The 14,085-nt window shown below is 45.9% G+C and overlaps 1 protein-coding gene across 4 annotated transcripts in view; it reads left to right on the top strand.

Moving 5' to 3' along the window:
• The window catches only part of ASH1L (ASH1 like histone lysine methyltransferase), a 41,533-nt gene that overhangs the window by 7,297 nt on the left and 20,151 nt on the right, over positions 1 to 14,085 (top strand). For all 4 annotated transcript variants that reach the window (XM_031611417.2, XM_031611415.2, XM_031611418.2 and 1 more), the window contains exons 3-5: positions 1,476 to 6,225; positions 11,133 to 11,234; positions 13,015 to 13,753. In XM_031611417.2, coding sequence (XP_031467277.2) covers positions 1,476 to 6,225; positions 11,133 to 11,234; positions 13,015 to 13,753 — 5,591 coding nt within the window. The remainder of the gene's footprint in view (positions 1 to 1,475; positions 6,226 to 11,132; positions 11,235 to 13,014; positions 13,754 to 14,085) is intronic.

Genomic DNA, 14,085 nt, shown 5'->3' on the forward strand with positions numbered 1-14,085 from the left:
CACCACAGCTAAAAATCAGTAGCCCATATGACTGGTGGGTTTTGTTCTGTTGCTACATTTGGAGGCATCCAGCCTCTACCCGTGCTCCTGTCCACCCTTCCCCAAGAAGAGGACTTTGATCAGAGATGCATCACTGCTCTTGGGAAACTTTGTTTTCTGAAAACACACACAGACTGGTAGGCAGTGGTGGTAACATCAGTGACATTTTGCTTGTGGTGCATCAAGGATTTTAGTGTGAGCCCAGCAGAGATCCAGGCAGTGGTCAGGGCTCATCTCAGGTAGGTGGAGTGACCTGCTTTGATTAGCTTTTGGATAACTTTAAAATTCTTACAGCTGGTATTTGCAAGCACTGTGACTGGTGCTGGTACAGTTGTACTGATGCTGTTAAGCTGAAAGAGTTGCTTGATTTCCTCAGTGCGTGAGCACTGTGTTCAAATGTTTTCTTCCACTCTTGCTTTCCATACTTGTTATTCCCAAAGTTTCTGGCTGTGCACTACTTAAATTTAATTTTCAGTGCCACTTTAAAACAGTTTTATTCTTTTTGTGTGATCCGCCTTAGTGATAGCAACACCTCCCATTAACAGAAGCTTTTGATGATACAGAACTACAAGAAGGAATTCTGTGACAAAGCCTGATCAAAAAGTTTACTTTAATACTATTTATTGAAGATCTCTGGGACTCGCAGTCTCCCTGTATCTACAGCATGTCTGAGAGCCCTGATTGCAGTGGTTGGATTTCAGGTTTGGAACCATGTTGTGGGTCATGCTGACTCAGTAGCTTCCACTGAGTGCCAGCAAGCAGCACCTCTGGCTCTGGCCCTGCAGAAAAGCAGCAGGTCAGCACGTCTGTGCACTGCAGAGGCTCTGACAGCTCAGGCAACACGTTACCCAAGCAACTATTTCCCATCTCTAGGAAATATTGTCAGACTGAATCCAGCTTGCAGTCTTCTGTTGGGATCGTGCTTGTATAGCTTGCTGAGTAAATACTTCATTCATGAGCAGCACCAAAGTTTGCAGTTTGTCAAATGGTTTCAAAGAAATCCAGGCTATATCTTTCTTCAGTATAATTAGATATTTGCCTACCATAGTTAGAGTTTTCTAAAATGTAATCCATCCAGTGCTGACTGTAATTAAGTACAGTAAGTACCAAGGAATTGTCTTCCACGTTTTTGTTGGAGAGGGATGGATGAGTATGACACTGATGCCTTTCCCTCTCCATTTAATGCTTGAGATGGATATCCTACGATGTTTTGCAATTGTGTGTACATGTAATTATAAGGGATGAGAATCTTCCATTACTAGGCCCAGCTTGGAGTGAATATATCCGTGCATTTCAAAGATATGTTGGCAGCTGTATGTGAAAAGAACGTCCTTAGAAACGAAGAAGGATTATTGACAGGTTCCTAATAGAATTTGTTGAGGTAGTGGGTTTTTGTGCTCTATTCCTAAATAATTTCTCTTTTTATTAACTTGTAGGACCCTTCAAAGTCGTACAAGAAAGCTGGAGAAGTTACAACAGTTGAATTACATGTGGAAGAAGGTATACAAGTAGAAACAAATCCCTTACCTAAGAAAGTTTCCCCATTGCACACTGAAATGACAGATTATATAAAGTCATCTCCTCCGACTCTTATCAGTAGCCATAATTCTGACTTAAAGGATAGAACACAGATTAATGGAGCAACAACTGTAACAGAGAAATTGGCTCAACTTATTGCAACTTGTCCTCCTTCAAAGTCTTCCAAAACGAAGCAGAAGAAGCCTGGAAGCGGAACTGCGTCTGGTTTGGTTAAAGACTCTGGGAAGAAGCTGCCAGGAACCATTCCTGCAAGTGGGATAGTTAATAAAGATTTGGTAAAGAAATTGCCAGGATCTGGTATTGCTGTTGGATTGGTCAGTAAGGACTCAGGGAAGAAGCCATTAGGGATTGGTAGCGCAGCCATATTGGTTAACAAAGACTCTGGGAAGAAGCCACAAGGGATCGGCCCGTTAATAGGATTGGTTAACAAGGACTCTGGAAAGAGGCTGGCAGGGATCAGCACTCCACCTGGGTTAGTTAGCAAGGACTCTGGAAAGAAACAGCCAATGACCAGCTCTGCAGTTGGATTAATTAACAAAGATGCTGGGAGGAAGTTTCCAGGTATCAGCACTCCAACTGGGTTGACTAATAAGGAGTCTGCAAAGAAGCCAGCAGGGATCAGCGCTCCAGCTGGACTGATTAACAAGGATGCTGGGAAGAAGTTGCTGGGAATAAGTAGTCCTGCAGGATTGGTTAGCAAGGATACTGGGAGGAAAATGCCGGGGACTGGCAATGCCACAGCTCTGACTAACAAAGACTCTGGTAGGAAGACACCAGGGATTGGCAGCCCAGTGGGTCCGGTTAACAAGGACTCTGGGAGGAAGATAGTAGGCATTAGCAGTCCAGTGGGATTGGTTAGCAAGGACTCTGGAAAGAAGCCAACAGGAATCAGCACTCCAGTGGGTTTGGTTAACAAGGACTCTGGAACTCTGAAAGCAGACTCCCTTATGCCTGCCTCAGAGCCCTTTAAGCTTCCTTGCAATTCAAACCTTAGCAGCCTTGAAAGCCACGATACTACGGATTTACTGAAAGAAAATACTAGCAGCAAAACATTTGAGAAGCATATTGTGAGGCAGAGCAAAGAAAGTATCTTGGAAAAATTTTCAATTCGGAAAGAAATCGCTGATGTAGGCAAAGAAATGTTTAATGAAGGAATCTGCGTCCCACAGGATGGTTACACAGCCAGTGAGAAAGGGATTTATGAAACATCTAAGCACGAAAAACAGCCTCCAGTCTATTGCACTTCACCAGACTTCAGGACAGGAGGTGCTTCAGACGTATCCACAGCCAAGTCCCCATTTAGTGCAGTAGGAGAGGGAAATCTCCCGTCACCTTCACCCACAGTGTCTGTTACCACCTTAAACAGGAGCCTCTCAGCAGCATCTTCACAGTTAGCATCCAACACGCTGCATCTGAGTTCCACAGCTGATCTCCTAGAAGGTATTTCAGATCAGATTGGCAAAACTCAGTTTTCTCCCGACAGCACACTTCTAAATATAAACAGAACGTTGAACCATACTCTGAGCACCGATTTTAAAGGTGCTGATAAAGACCTAAGCGATTCAAAAGCTACTTATGTAGAAACTTCAAGAACTAGCCCTTCTATAGGGAAAAAACCCATTTTGGCAGCTGAAACAAGCATTCATGCTACTGTCACCCCTTCGGTAGTGAGTTTTACAAGCTTGTTTAGTAGCAAGCAGTTCCTAAAGATCGGTGCAATAGCTGCATCAGATAAATCCTGCCAAGGAGCAAAAAATCTGAGCACCAGTCAGCAATCCAAACCTTTAAAGAAAAGAAAAGGAAGGAAGCCACGATGGACTAAAGTGGTCTCGAGAAGCACATGTCGGCCTCCAAAGGGTCTAGAACTAGAAAGGTCAGAGCTTTTTAAAAATATTTCATACAGTGCACTATCCAGCAGTAATTTGGAGCAGGCCAAATTCTTAAAAAACATAGGATCATCTTCGTTTGTGGAGCACGAATTTGTTAAGCATCAGCTGCCAAAACTGAATGAGGGTAGCGGGCAGTCTCTTGCACTGCTAACTGAGTCTGACAAGCAGACTCAAAAGTTCTACAGTGCTCACAAACAACCTTCAAGTTTGTGTATGTCAGATGATTTCTTACCTGACATGTATAAACCTAAAAGAGGAAGACCTAAATCCAAGGAGATGCCAGAGCTTGAAGGTCCCCCCAAAAGAACTCTGAAGATCCCAGCATCAAAAGTCTTTTCAGTGCAGTCAAAAGAAGAGCAAGAACCTCCCATTTTACAGCCCGAGGTGGAAATTCCTTCCCTAAAGCAGAGTTTATCGGGACAAGCTTTCCCTAAAAAGAGAGGGAGACCTAAGAGGCAGATGAGGTCATCGATTAAAATGAAGCCACCGATTCTTTCTGTGGCACCTTTTGTTGGAACAGAGAGCTCTAACAAGATAGAGTCTGAAAGCGATCAGCATCGGAGTGGGGATTTTTATGAGAGAAAGGACCAGCTCCGAGGGCCAGAAGAAGTCCAAAAACCTAATATTTGTAGCATGAGTGATTTGGAAGTAGACTCAGACAGAAAAGTTGCCAAGAGAAACAACGGGCAGTTAATGAAAACAATTATTCGAAAAATAAATAAAATGAAAACTTTGAAGAGAAAGAAACTTTTGAATCAGATTCTTTCGAGTACGGTGGAACCAAATAACAAAGGGAAAGTGCAATCCAAGCTCCACAACACGGTGTCAACTCTTGCTGCCACTTTTGGTTCAAAATTAGGCCAGCAAATAAATGTCAGCAAGAAAGGAACGATTTATATAGGAAAAAGGAGAGGAAGGAAACCCAAGGCTGTCCTGAACGGTATTTTAACCAGCAATTCTGCCAGCCTGACAGTTCTTGAGAAATCTTCTCAACAAAATCCCGGGACATCGTTTGGCCAAGTACTTCCCCACCTGCTGCCTTCAGCAGCTAATAATTCCGAGATTCTCCCATCCCCTGTTTGCTCTCAGTCCTCTGCAGTCAGTGGGGGGCAGAGCCCCGTCAGCAGCGACGCGGGGTTCATTGAGCCCAGCTCGGTGCCATACTTGCACATCCACTCCAGGCAAGGAAGCGTTGTTCAGACACTCGCAATGAAGAAAGCTGCTAAGGGAAGGAGGAGATTATCTCCACCCACGTTGTTGCCAAACTCTCCTTCTCACTTGAGTGAGCTGACATCGCTGAAAGAAGCCACTCCTTCCCCTGTGAGCGAATCTCACAGCGATGAGACCATACCCAGTGACAGTGGAATAGGAACAGATAACAACAGCACTTCAGATCGAGCTGAGAAATTTTGTGGGCAGAAGAAAAAGAGGCATTCCTTTGATCACGTTTCCCTTATTGCACCCGAAGCTTCCACGGTTTTAAGTAATCTCAAAGAAAAGCATAAACACAAATGCAAGCGCCGGAGTCACGATTACCTCAGTTATGACAAAATGAAGAGGCAGAAGCGAAAAAGGAAAAAGAAATATCCTCAGCTTCGAGGTAGGCAGGACCCAGATTTCCTGGCTGAATTGGAAGAATTAATCAGTCGATTAAGCGAAATTAGAATAACCCACAGAAGTCACCATTTTATACCCCGAGATCTCCTGCCTACCATTTTCCGGATAAATTTCAATAGTTTCTATACTCACCCTACTTTTCCTTTAGATCCGTTGCACTACATTAGGAAACCCGATTTAAAGAAGAAGAGAGGCAGGCCTCCGAAAATGCGGGAGGCTATGGCAGAAATGCCTTTCATGCATAGCCTCAGCTTTCCTCTCTCCAGCACCGGGTTCTATCCCTCCTACGGCATGCCTTACTCTCCTTCCCCCCTCGCAGCTGCTCCCATAGGTTTAGGTTATTATGGAAGGTACCCTCCGACTCTTTATCCCCCACCACCTTCTCCTTCTTTCACCACCCCGCTGCCACCACCCTCCTACATGCATACAGGCCATTTGCTTCTCAATCCCACCAAATATCACAAGAAAAAGCATAAACTTTTACGCCAGGAAGCTTTCCTCACAACGAGTAGGACTCCGCTCTTGTCCATGAGCACATACCCCAGTGTTCCACCTGAGATGGCTTACGGTTGGATGCTGGAACACAAGCACAGGCATCGCCACAAACACAGAGAGCATCGTACTTCCGAGCAGCCGCAGGTTTCCATGGACACCATCACGGCTAATAGCTCTTCCAGAACAGTTCTGGAGTCCTTGAAGCGCTACAGATTTGGGAAGGAGGCTGTCGGTGAGAGGTACAAACATAAGGAAAAACACAGATGTCACATGTCTTGTCCCCACCTGTCGCCTTCAAAGGGATTACTAAGCAGAGATGAACAGTGGGTCCGGAGGGAGCCTTCGGAGTCTAATTCCTTAGCACTGGGATTGCAGACACCATTGCAGATAGACTGCTCAGACAGCTCCCCAGGTCTGTCCCTGGGGGGATTTACTCCCAGCTCCGAGCCGGCCAGCAGCGACGAACACACCAATCTTTTCACAAGTGCAATAGGCAGCTGCAGAGTCACAAACTCTACCAGCACCAATGGACGTAAAAAACTAACTGACAACCCTGGACTCTTCAGTGCACAGGACAGCTCGCTAAATCGACCTCTCCGAAAGGAACCTTTGCCTTCTATTGAGAAGGCACTGCAGCCTCTGTCAGGTAAGGGAGCTCTCATTGTATCATCACATGAGCCTTGTTATGGTAAACTCTAAACCAGCTTGCACTAGGAAAGGCAGGCAGCGATAGCTTTGGCTTTGTGGCAGACTTGCTGTGTTGGATTTTAGAACTACTGTTGTCTTTTTGTTTGTTTGTTTGTTTGTTTTGAGGATTTCTATTGTGTTAATGCACTGTTCTGCTCAGCTTCTGGCACGGATTAATGGGATGTCTCCTGTGTATATGGGACTGCATAAGTATCTCTTCCCACCAGATTTGCTTTGCTTTGCATACAAAGTTTTCTAGGGATGATTTCTCATTCAAAAGGCTTTTCTTTATCCTTATGGTTTCTGGAGAAATTGAGTTAAAATTTCATACAATTTTTGATATTGTAGAAATAATCTTTCTACTTATTTTGAAGTTTGATGGATTGACTTTAGGCTAGCTGTGGGTACTACTACTGTGAGTAACTTTTCCGTTAAAGAAAATGTTTCATATTTCTTTTGTGACTCAATTTTAGGTGTTTTGATCATCTTTACTGTAGTGTGGTTTTGATCCCTGACTTGAGGCCTTTTGCAGTATCTCCAAGCAGTTGCAAAATGATCCTGGGAATGCCCAAGACCAAACATTGTAATGACTGTTTTATTCATAGCTGGGAAGCTCATCTTACATATCCCTAAATGTAACTGAAACAGAACTAAGACTGTGCAAAGAAAATGGCAGTGGCACCAGCAGAGGATTTCTGTTCAAGGACCTCCATTCTGCTGCGTTAAAAAATCCTGATAGTTTCTCCTCCTTTACTCGATTCTTGTCTTTGCTTTCCCTGGTAAATGTAAATCCTTTGCCCAGAATCACTTGTGACTAATAGCTCACAGCAAGAGCTAAGGAAGCAGCTCACTGTCAATAAGGAATATTACCTCCTCGTGTTCCTTGCGTTCATCTTCTTCCTTTGCTTGTAAAGCTTCCATTCTGATGCCTCCTACTGCCTCACCTGCATTTGTGTTATCCTCCAATGTGCGTACATCCGCATGCAGTGTTGAAAAGAGAAAGACAGAATTTTAGTATTTTTAGTATTTTATTAAAACAACATCGAGGGAGGTGTCAGGAGAAAGCTGTATCACCGCCTCTCCTGCTGAGATGGAAAGAAGAATTCAAAGAGCTCAGTCACCAAAGGGTTACATGCAGCTCAGAGGAGCGAAGAATCGTTGTGGTAGCTTGTGCAGTTCTGGGAATTTCCTGAGGAATTCCATTACAGTGAATGATCTGACTTGGGTTTTTATGAGGAACAGCCTAATTAGAGATGTTTTAGGCTGAAACCTGCTAGCGAAGGCTCTGAATCACTCTCCCTCTTAGGGTGTGTTTATTTGGTTCATCAGATGCAGCGTATCACTTTCAGTAAGTGTATTTCTCGTGATTGGAACCAGCTGTTTGTGTTGTGAGACCAGCTTCCAGCTCAGCATTCATCTCATTCACAAGGAGCTCCTGATGCCCGCATCGTCTACGTGCAGTACATCAGAGGGCTTAGACTGCATCTAGAAAAAAGCCCCATGCTTTTTTTTTTTCTTTTTTTTTTTCCTTTAGATCAATGGCAAGCTGCATAGTTGGCTTTGTTTTTAATCTGTACTGCTGAATTGTGATTCTGTGGCTATTACTGTGAAAGACCTGGGTCCTATTTTTATGTACTGCGGAAAATAGCACAGACGAAGGGAAAATGTGGTGCATCAAGGATGATTTTTTTTTATTTATTTATTGAACCAGATGCAGCTGAGGTGTGTGGTGGAGGGAACACAGAATGAGAGCTGTTAAAGCAAGCAGTGGGAGAGCAGCATTAGGGAATGCTTTTTAAAATGGTCCCTTGTGATCCATAGGGGATATTCATCGTAATTTATTTCAGAAATACCCCGTATGGAAAACACCCTCCATTTCCATGGGGTTTTGAACACAAACTCTGCATGGCTGCCTTCGTCGGCGGGTACTTTCTGTCATTTTAGCTGAGATGTCTGACGCTCTCAGATTGGATCAGAACTGTAATTGGGATGCTGCGTTTTGGCACACGGGGCTCAGCGGATGAATGGTGGTGTTTCACAGGAGATGCACTTCAGAGAGGCGTTTCAATCCTACAGATGCGTAGCTTTACACGGTCTGTACTCAGGGGCCAACAGGAAAGTTGTGGGGCCGTAACTTGTCTTGAAGCAGGGCTCAGCAGAACACGGGGGCTGTCAGCACAGGAGCCACTTGTGGGCACTGCTGCACGGGGCTTCTTGTGGGAACCACCGCAGCTTCACACCACGAGTTGCTTTGAACAGTTGGAAGCTTATTTTAAGGTGGTCTCACCGAGCGAAGGGGAACCTAAAGAAGCTGCTTGGTGGTTTCCAACTCCCTTCATCCCGTTGAAAACCCAAGGAGAGGTTTGAGGCAAACGTCAGTCAGCGTGACGCAAGATGTGTGCGCCCAAAGCTCGATACTGCGTGCTCAGACGAGGGAAACCTCCGTGTTCAAAGTATATTTTAGCTGCAGATGTGCCGATTTCGGGTCACGAAGCAGCGCTGCGTGCTGTGCCCGACCCGAGGGCCGAGCAGCGGCGGGTGGCAGCGCTGGGCAGGGCCGTGGGCAACGGCGCCGCCTGGCGGCAAGGTCGGGCCTAGCACCGCCGGGGCCTGCACCTCCGCCTGGGCCTAGCGCTGAAGCCTGGGCCTAGCACTGAAGCCTGGGCCTGGCACCTGCCTGACCCCAGGCCTAGTGCTGCAGCCCAGGCCCAGCGCTGCCTGACTGCCAGCCTGCCTGGCCCAGGCCTAATGCCTGTCTGACCCCAGGCCTTGTGCTGCAGCCCAGGCCTAGCACCTGCCTGACCCCGGGCCTAGTGCCGGTCTGACTGCCAGCCTACCTGACTCTAGGCCTAGCGCTGCAGCCTGGGCCTAGCATCTGCCTGACCCCAGGCCTGGAGCCTGCCTGACCCCGGGCCTAGTGCTGCAACCCAGGCCTAGTGCTGCAACCCAGGCCTAGTGCCTGCCTGACTGCCGGCCTGCCTGACCCCAGGCCTAGCGCTGCCAAGGCCTCCACCTCCACCTAGGCCCAGCGCCTGCCTGACCCCAGGCCTTGCACTGCAGCCAAGGCCTAGTGCCTGCCTGAGCCCAGGCCTGGCACCTCCTGATCCTGGGCCTGTGACTGCAGCCTGGGCTTACTGCTTTCCTGACCATAGGACTAGCGCTGCCTGAGCCCAAGCCTAGCACAGAAGCGTGGGCCTAGTGCTGCCTGACCTCAGGCCTATTGTCTGCCTGACCCCAGGCCTATTGTCTGCCTAACTGCAGGCCTAGTGCTGCCTGACCCCAGGCCTAGCACAGCACCCTGGGCTGAGCACCAGCTGAACTCCATCAGGGCTCGGCCTCTGTCACCCCAGGGCCTGGCTGTGCATCTGAGACCCAGCAGGGTCTGAAGGGCTCCTGCCTGCTGAGGTTGGGCAGCTGAGGGAGGTGAGCAGTTAAATCTGTGAGAGGAAGGAACCCTCTGTGTGTGGTCATCTGTAAGAAGCCTCAGTGACAAGCTGCTCTGTAATGAGGCAGCTCTTTAAATTCCTCTCACTTGTCTTTTTTTCTTGTTGAAACTTATTATAGCCTCTTTGTACTTATAGCAGTTAGCCTTTCTTTTCCAGTTTTTCTCTTTTCTTTTTCCTGAGGTCTCAGGGCATTTATTTTAATCTACGCAGTATGAAATCAATATCTCTTGTAGTTCCTCACTAGAAAAATTGATCCAGGGATGAGAAGACAATTGTTCTTACTAATACTAAGCAACTACATGTGGTCTCCCTGCAGAGTTCCACTGCAGCTTCCTTCTTGGCTTTGTTTTGTCAGAGCAGACCCTACAGAAACGCACCCAGAGCCCACCAGCTCTGTGCCAGGATGCCATGCAGGAAAGTGGGGGGAATTCTCCATGCGAAGACGTTCAGCTTGCAGCTCAGGGCAGTGTCCAGCAGCGTTGCAGTAATGCCTTTGCTGAGAAGAATTAATGAAAAATTAAATCTGGTGCTTCTGCCTCGTCAAAAAGTTAGAATATTTGGAGCTGTGGTATTGTTTACTTCGTCTCTCAGTTGAACATTTCTTAGGTGTTACACCACAGGATAATAATAATCATAAAAGTTCTGGGCTACTCAGTACAAGAAAGACATGGGGGTACTGCAGGGATGCAGTGACAAGCCACCAAGGTGACTAAGGGCTTGGGAATTCCATCATACAAGCAGAGATGGGACTGCTCAGCCTGTGGAAGAGAAAGCTCAGGGGAGATCTTATCAGTGGTGCATAGACCTGATGGCAGGGAGTACAGAAAAGGGAGCCAAATCCAGTGCTGCCTGGTGACAAGAGAAGGGGCAGCAGGCACAAAGTCAAACATGGGAAATTCTGGCCATATAGAAGGAAAAAAAATGTTCTACCATAAGGGAGATTGAATTCTGGTTCAGATTTCCTAGGAAGGTTTTGGAGTCCCTGTGGACAAATTAAAAACCTGACATGGTGGCTGTCTGGGATCTGCAGAAGTCCTTTCTAACCTCAACTGTTCCATGAAGATGAAATGGGAGGGGAGTTCATTTGAAAGCAGGAATGTGTCGGAGTATTTTGTTTGTTTTGGTGGTGTTTTTTTTTATGTTAAAGCTACTCCTCGAATACTAAGTGTCTCTTCCTCATGGATTGCTTTACTGTCCCATGTGTGCCATTGCCCTTGAGAAATTCTGTTGTGATGGTTGAGATTCATCCTTCTGCAAGTACTGACATCGTAACAAGGAAGTGTTCTTAATGCTAAAAAAGAAAGTATACTCTTAGTTTGAATATTTAGCATCTACGTTGTGTTTTATTGGCGCTGCCAGACTGAAGTGATTTTTTTTTTTTTTTTTTTTGTGCTTTTGTCTTCCCTGATCTGCTTTTTAGGCACTCTGCCAACACAGGACAAACCTTCCCAGAGGCAGTCAGAGAGCACAAATTGCAGCCCTTCCAGAAAGAGATCAACATCTGAGAGCACATCTTCTACAGGCAAGTAATATTTGCTCATCTTGTTTTGGAGATCACTGCAATACTAAGACTTATAGTGCTACAGGCAAAGACAACGTTGCTATGAGAACTTTACAGCAGCAGGATTTTCGTGGAGATGCTGACTTTTTCCACTTGCAGCTTAGGATACAAATGCTTCAAATTGTGTTGTAGAACAGAGGAAATTGAGCTGGCATGTAGAGAAGCAGCAGCGTAGCTGTGCTGGAATGGAGTTGGATTCCTCACCGTGTTAAATTAGTCTTCATGAAGCTTGAGTCTTTAATTGCTAGCAATTCTTGTGGCACTGCAGTTAATCAATGAATTAGGTGAATAAATCCCTCTGTGGGGAGCTTGTGGGGCCAAGGAGATAAGGCAAGAAAGGCATTTGTAGAATGCCAGATGTAGAAAAACCTTCTATGAGAGTTCCAACATTCTTAGACAGTAAAGTTGACTGCAACTTTGTAGTAAACATCCCTAGGATATGTACTAACAGAACTACTTTGTTACAATTTCCATATGTAAAGAATGTGGCCAAGCTGCTATTTCCTCCTCCCTTTAAACAAACATTTATCACAGAAGCTTTCTTCAGCATATGCTTAGGAAATCCACCCAGAGTGAAGTGTCTTTGTGTCTTGTTAACTTTCAGTTGCTTGTTGGAAAGGGACAACTGCAGGCAGTTGAAGCCTGTGCATAGGCAGGTGTCAAAAGTTCAGGCATTTCTTGGGCGGGAGAGCAAAGAACAAAACTGTGTTGTTTGTCAACTTCAAAGACATTGAGCTGCTGCTGCTGCTGGGAGAGAGCAGTCTTTGTCACATCTTCTGCAGGTTTGGAATGTGTGTGGGATTTTGGTGCATTTGACATAGAGAGCTGCTTCCTTACCATCCAGGAGTACACGAGCAGTGCTGCAGCTGTTGGGGATCAGAGTTCAGATGTCTGATCCTTTGGGATCATTTTTCCAACAGAAGCACTGGTTTATGGGCAGCCCCTGTGTCCGAATGTGTCATGTTGTTCAGTTTTCATGGGCAGTGCAGCTGCTCCCAGAGCTCCCAGTGCTGAGCAGGCGATGTTTTTGTGGGGAACCTTCAGCTCTGCCCCAGTTTGTGTGTAAAGACCATAGGAAAACAGGGAAGTTTGTCTTCACTCCTCCACCTAAAACTGAAAGCTGAAAGTGAAAATCCTTTCGGTGCTTTGAGTTGCTCAGGCTGTTTGGTCTCCAAGTGGTTTGGTTATGCTTACAGCAGTGACTGCACGAGCGTTGTTGCTGTTTCTTTTTTGAGCCATGTAGGAAGAAAGTTGTACATAGAAGGGCTTTAGGAGCGGATATGCTGATTCTTCCTCCTTCATATTGTTTGCACTCTCAGAATAATGTTTTCATTTGCACTTGCAAATTCATTACTTTGGAAAACTGATGAGGAATGCATCTCTCCACAGTAACAGACTTGGACTAGAAAATACTTACAGTAAATTGTCTGTGCTGCATCTTTGACTGCTAATGCGCGATGTCCTTCTTGCCAAAAGATAGAAACCCTTTTACAGAAACAGTCTGTTGTCTTCCCTTTAACAGTAACCCCAGTACATGCTTTTCAATCCACAGCCCACGACCCAGTAGTTGAAGTAGATCTAAAAGTGAGATCACATTTGACTTCCTGTGTAAACTTGCCTTTCTCTTTGTCCAGGTATTTTGGCTTACCTGTGCCCAACCCCCACCTTTCTTGCAATCAATTCTCTCATCACTATGTTGGATTTTACTTCAAACTTTAATCGTTTCTCTGATGTGTTTCAGTGATCGGAGTGCCAGCGCGGGGGACAAGGCTGACAGCTGCTGATGATTCTGTGGACAGCTTGCTGCAGCGCATGGCGCAGCACGAAGGCCAGGCTGCTTTGGACAAAAGCATAGAAGCAGTCATTGCAAATGTATCCGTTCCACCATCAGCTAGTCCTGCTCGAAACCACAACAGAGAGAGAAGTCTGGGGAAGCAGGACAGCCTCGTTGCTCCAGCCATCCCAAGCAGCTCCTGCAGTGACAGTATCTCGCTTCTGTCAGACAGATTACCAAACAGCTATTCTCCACATCATCTCAAGAGAAGTGTGGTTGAAGCTATGCAGCGACAAGCTAGAAAAATGTGCAATTATAACAAGATCTTGGCAACAAAAAAAAATCTTGACCACGTCAATAAAATTCTGAAAGCCAAAAAGCTGCAAAGGCAGTCACGGACAGGGAATAATTTTGTGAAACGCAGGCCAGGTAGGCCCCGGAAATACCCAATGCAGGCTGTTGTGTCCATGCAGGCCTTCCAGGCAGCTCGGCTGGTCAGTCAGGAGTTAGATAAGAGGGAAGAAAGCAGCAGTCCTTTACACCTCGGACCTGATACCATCACTGATGTGATTGAAGCTGTGGTGCAAAGCGTAAACTTGAATCCGGATCACCGAAAAGGATGGAAGAGAAAGAGGTGGCTCTCAGAGGAACAGGCCAGGAAACGACAAAAACCTCTGCCAGAAGATGAACAGGAGAGCAGTAAGAGGTAATTCCCTTAGAACTGCGTGCTTTCATTTTCATCGTTGCTTATGTTTAAGGCATTTTAACCCATCAAAGAATCCTGCTCTCCAAGCTCTGCTCGTTACATTTGTTTTCACTGAGGAGTTCACTGTTGGTTTTCAGAACACATAGGGTCTTTCTAAGACACACCCCTAAATGGGGTAAAATCACAGGTAATGTAAAGCTTGTTTTTGTGTGCATGTGTCTCAACACTCCTCATCATCTTGGTGAAGAGTGCACTTAATGGATTTGGAACAGGGAAACTGATGAGGTACTTTAGCAAAGATAGCTCTTACATCATGCACTGACTAGGGAGCT

The sequence above is a fragment of the Phasianus colchicus genome, chromosome 30 (assembly GCF_987193195.1).
Source record: "Phasianus colchicus chromosome 30, bPhaCol1.hap1.1, whole genome shotgun sequence".
NCBI lineage: Eukaryota > Metazoa > Chordata > Aves > Galliformes > Phasianidae > Phasianus > Phasianus colchicus.